This window comes from Carassius gibelio, chromosome B15, assembly GCF_023724105.1.
Source record: "Carassius gibelio isolate Cgi1373 ecotype wild population from Czech Republic chromosome B15, carGib1.2-hapl.c, whole genome shotgun sequence".
In the NCBI taxonomy this organism is placed as follows: Eukaryota; Metazoa; Chordata; class Actinopteri; order Cypriniformes; family Cyprinidae; genus Carassius; species Carassius gibelio.
This window is the reverse complement of record NC_068410.1, coordinates 24,979,126-24,983,692: the sequence shown is the minus strand read 5'-3', so window position 1 is coordinate 24,983,692 and position 4,567 is coordinate 24,979,126. Positions and strand designations below refer to the sequence as shown.

Below are 4,567 nucleotides of genomic sequence, written 5' to 3'. Positions count from 1 at the left end.
CTAACACTGATCACCATTATGGTGACATCAAACCAAACTATTGCTTTTTAACAGACATCAACATCTAAACCACTGTTAATCTCTAATAAGGCCTTTGTAAATGTATGAAATAAAGTAAATCTGGTTTATAATAAATAATATTATTTAATTATTTAATGATGGTAAATACTGGGACTTTACTTTCAATCAAATTATTTATATCTGAGCAATATTTGAGTCCACATCCAATTGAAAGTTTAAATCTTTCAACCCGCTTAAATCTTAATTAGAATGTTAGGGGATCATGTTCTAATATTGTTAATGCTAAACATTTTTAAAATGTTTTTAGAAAACATTATCCTACCTCTTAGGGGAACATTCTGGGAGCTGAAATAAAACTTGTTACTGAAAACTTTCCCAGAACATATAATGTTCTCTGAACAATCCAAGAACAATAACAGCTGGAGCTCTTATGTTCAGAGAAAACAAATTACAATAATATTCTGATGAATAAGATCGATCTCTATAGCAGCGTTTTAAAATTACTTATTTATCAAATATTATTTTGTAAGGTATTTACAGATAATATGTGTTGAACTATATGTTTGAGCGATAACACATGCAATTCTGCCTTTGTAGGAATACATGGGCATAGACAGGCAGTTATTTTAAACCCTTTACGTGCAAACATCGCCGACGGCCCCAGTTTATTATTGTTTCACTTTCACAGCACATTAAACATCACTGTCTTACTTCATCTGGAAAAACTTTGCATCAATTGAAAGTTTAAAGACTCTAGCTTCGATATTTGACCAATATTTTGATAAAACGTTGCAGTGAAAGATATTTAGTGATTTATGTCAGGAGTGCAAAATAATAAATCTGTATTATGCCACATTTTGAATAGAAATTCACCACTCACTCATATTCAGTCACGTCAGCAGCGGTTTATTTGTGTTCACATAGACTCACAGAAAAGCGTCAATAAGGATTTTTAGACCAAAGATGCATATCTGCGGAGATATATGGATATATTTACTGATGTTTACTTCATATTTCTTCAGACAGAATCTTCATTTCTATTCATTTTCCACGGATTTACGCGATCAGATGATAAACAGCCTCTCCCAGCGATCTGTGTATGTGTTTGCTATGTTGTCAGCTCCTGCTGTGTGTGACTCAGACTCCGATTGGGCCTTCCCAATGTCAATCTGAGAGTGTCATATCTGGACACCGCCCCATCGTGTCACATGCTTCCTGCACACTTCCTGGTAGTTATCTGGCCAAAACAACACTGAAACACCTCTGTACACACAAAGGGCCCTATTTTAACGATCTGAAACGCAAGTGTCAAAGCGCGAAGCGCAAGTAACTTTGTGGGCGGGTCTCGGCGCTGTTGCTATTTTCCCGGCGGGATAAATGGCTCTTGCGCCCGGCGCAAATCTAAAATGGGTTGGTCTTAAGTAGCTTCATTATTCATAGGTGTGGTTTGAGCGTAACGTGAAATAAACCAATCAGAACTTCATCCAACATTCCCTTTAAAAGCAGGTGCGCAAGTTCCATTATGGATTGCTATTATTATGACGTATTTACCAGGCGCACGCCAGGAGCGGTTCACAGCCGAGGAGACTTATGTTCTTGTAAGAGCAGTGAAAGACAGAGAAGTTGTGTTGTATGGGGATGGGAGAAACCCACCCAAAATAGCGTCGGTTAAACAGGCGTGGGAGGAAATAGCCACAATTTGTCAGATGTACTTATATACACATATGTCTTGCCACTATTTGGCCAACAGGTTAATATTTTTTTTAGTGTAACAATTTATGATTTGCAAAAATAACTGTTGCATCTGTGTAGATCACATGAGCAAAGTGTATGCGCGTTGTGCACGCTATACATTATGGTCAAGCATGCGCCCTTAAAATAGCATAATGAACAACGCGCAACGCGCCACTGACTTTAGACTAGGTTTTTTCTGGTCAGTGGCGCAATTGTTTAATGGAACAGCAAAATAGCACCAGTGATTTTTTGCGCCGGAACACGCCTCCTTTTTTGCGCTGAACCGCCCAGGGAGCGCAAGTTCATTCACTAGTTTAGCGACGTGCTTCTGTGGAGGGAAAAGCGCGCTTTGCGCGGGTGCAAAATAGGAATGACACATGCGTCGGTGTACAAAGTCAACTGCGCTGGGTGCAAGATAGGGCCCAAAATATCCGAATAATAAACCCGCGATTACGATAGTAAAGCTTGGTATGAGAATTTCTTGAGATCTGGGGCGTTTTTATAAAAAAAATGTACATCGGAAATGGTAACTTGTGCAGCGATGAAAAAGGCTACAAATAACATATTTTTACAACAGTAAATGACCAAATTCCACCCCTGATCGCTAAAGGAAGTTATTATAAACATTCGATCGGGGTTTAAAGTGAGTTTTGAGGAAAAGTGTACTAATAATTTCATAAATTGTCAGATGTAGCTTGATGCTAACGTTAGCACCAATGCTACTAATAGCAGGTGCTTTTCTTCTTCATAATGCATTTTTGTCTCAATAATTCACGTAAGGTCGTAAGGAAATGTTTTGTTGTATTTTTATAGTAAGACTTTTGATAAATAAGGGCTAAATGCAAAGAGAGACTGAAGTGAGATCGCTGCTTTGTTGCTTTGTAAAGCCTGAAAAACCACAATCAAGGCTAATAAAGGTGGAATAAAAACAAAAGAATAATGATAAAAGAATAATGCGGATAATGTGTCATACCTGGTGGAGGTGTGAAAGACTCGTTTGGTGAGAACAATAGAATAATGAATCGGGCAGCTTTCAACAGTGAAACATACACAAAGAGCACAGGAATGTTTAAATGTGAGATCTTATAGAGATGACAAGTGCCATAAATCAATCTGATTAACCTTCTCTAAAAACACACATGACATGGCCTTAGAAAATATTTCATAAAATTCACAGTTTTACAGATTTGATTATGAAATTTTGAAAGTTTTGGAAGACTTGTGGCCTTAGCTACACTGTGTTTTCAAACTCATTTCCTACATCAACATTTTTTTAAATACATTTAAAACATATGTTTTTTATATTTTTATTTTTGTTTTTATGTTTGAGCTTATATATCTCTATTATCATAACAGTCTGAGTGATTCTGATTCCTGAACAGTAAACTTTAAAGTGTCAGCTTTGTGAACAAAGGTTGATTATGTATCTAGTCAGAAAGAATCATGAGCAGAAACCTTTTTATTTTGGGTATGTAATTTCGGTCTCCATGCCAAAAAAGGGGGGTTACTAGTAAGGGGTTAACTTAATAGAAAGTTGTCTTTAGAGAGCTTGTTAACATTGCTTACAATGTGTATTATTAAGGCAATTAGCATGAGACTAATGTCCATATATAGCAAACCAAACTGTACCTTTGCAAGCACTGCAGGAAAAACACAAATAGAGAACATGGTTGACAAGATTTCAAATGTCCTGTAACAGAAGAAATGTATGTTAGAAGATCTGATGTTTGCATTTTTGGTGTTCTATCATTTACAGACTTCCTACTGTTATAATTCATGTTAATACAAGTTTCTATACATGATTGGTTTAGAATACCTTTACAATAACAAAATCCTGTATATCAAAAACTATTTATCATTCAAGATGCAGTCACTGCTGAAGAATGAGTCCAGTGTCTTAGTATTTACACTCTCTGGTTTGAATGAAACAATGGAGAACAGATATGTTTTGTTATCCTTCACTGCACTTTATTATCCTATGATAATCTTTTGTAATGTAACTGTAATTTTTACTATACTTTTACATAAGAAGCTTCATGAGCCAATGTATCTGTTTATATGTAATCTGTGTGTAAACGGACTTTTTGGCACTTCTGGATTCTACCCTAAATTCATATATGATTTGTTAGCCCATGAACATGTGATTTCCTATCTTGGATGTATGATTCAGATATTTGTCATTTATTCTTCTATTCTGTGTGACTTTTCAACATTAACAGTAATGGCATATGACAGGTATGTGGCAATATGTAGACCACTGGAGTATCATTTAAAAATGACGAATCAGAAAATCTTTAAATGTATCATTTTCTGCTGGTTGACTCCATTTTTCTGCATGTCTCTTCTAATTATGTTAATATCTAGACTTACCTTATGTGGCTTTAGTATTGAAAAGTTATACTGTGAGATTTGGTCAGTTGCAAAACTCTCTTGCTTTTCTACAACAGTAAATAATGTGTTTGGGTACTTTGTGATTCTTACATACTTTGGACATGCAATATTGATATTTTGCTCATACATTTACTTAATCAAAAATTGCAGGAAATCAATAGAAGGCAGACACAAATTCTTACAAACATGTGTACCACATCTGCTTGCATTAATTAATGTGACAGCAGCATTTTTGTTTGATGTGCTATACAGTCGTTATGGTTCAAGAAATGTGCATCAAAGTATGCGTAATTTCATGGCCCTGGAATTCTTACTCATACCACCAATTTTAAATCCTCTTATTTATGGTCTAAATCTGACAACAGTACGGCAACAAGTTATTAGACTGTATTTCAAGAAACAAGTCAGAATATCTTTATGA

At 35.6% G+C, this 4,567-nt stretch overlaps 1 protein-coding gene across 1 annotated transcript; it reads left to right on the top strand.

Moving 5' to 3' along the window:
* The first annotated feature begins 3,619 nt into the window (after positions 1 to 3,619).
* LOC127972384 (olfactory receptor 52D1-like) lies at positions 3,620 to 4,567 on the top strand. The gene has a single exon (XM_052575845.1). The coding sequence runs from the start codon at positions 3,620 to 3,622 to the stop codon at positions 4,565 to 4,567; it is 948 nt and encodes a 315-aa protein (XP_052431805.1).

Coding starts and splice junctions, on each gene's coding strand:
- LOC127972384 (XM_052575845.1), top strand. CDS start 3,620: ATGCAGTCACTGCTGAAGAATGAGTCCAGTGTCTTAGTATTTACACTC.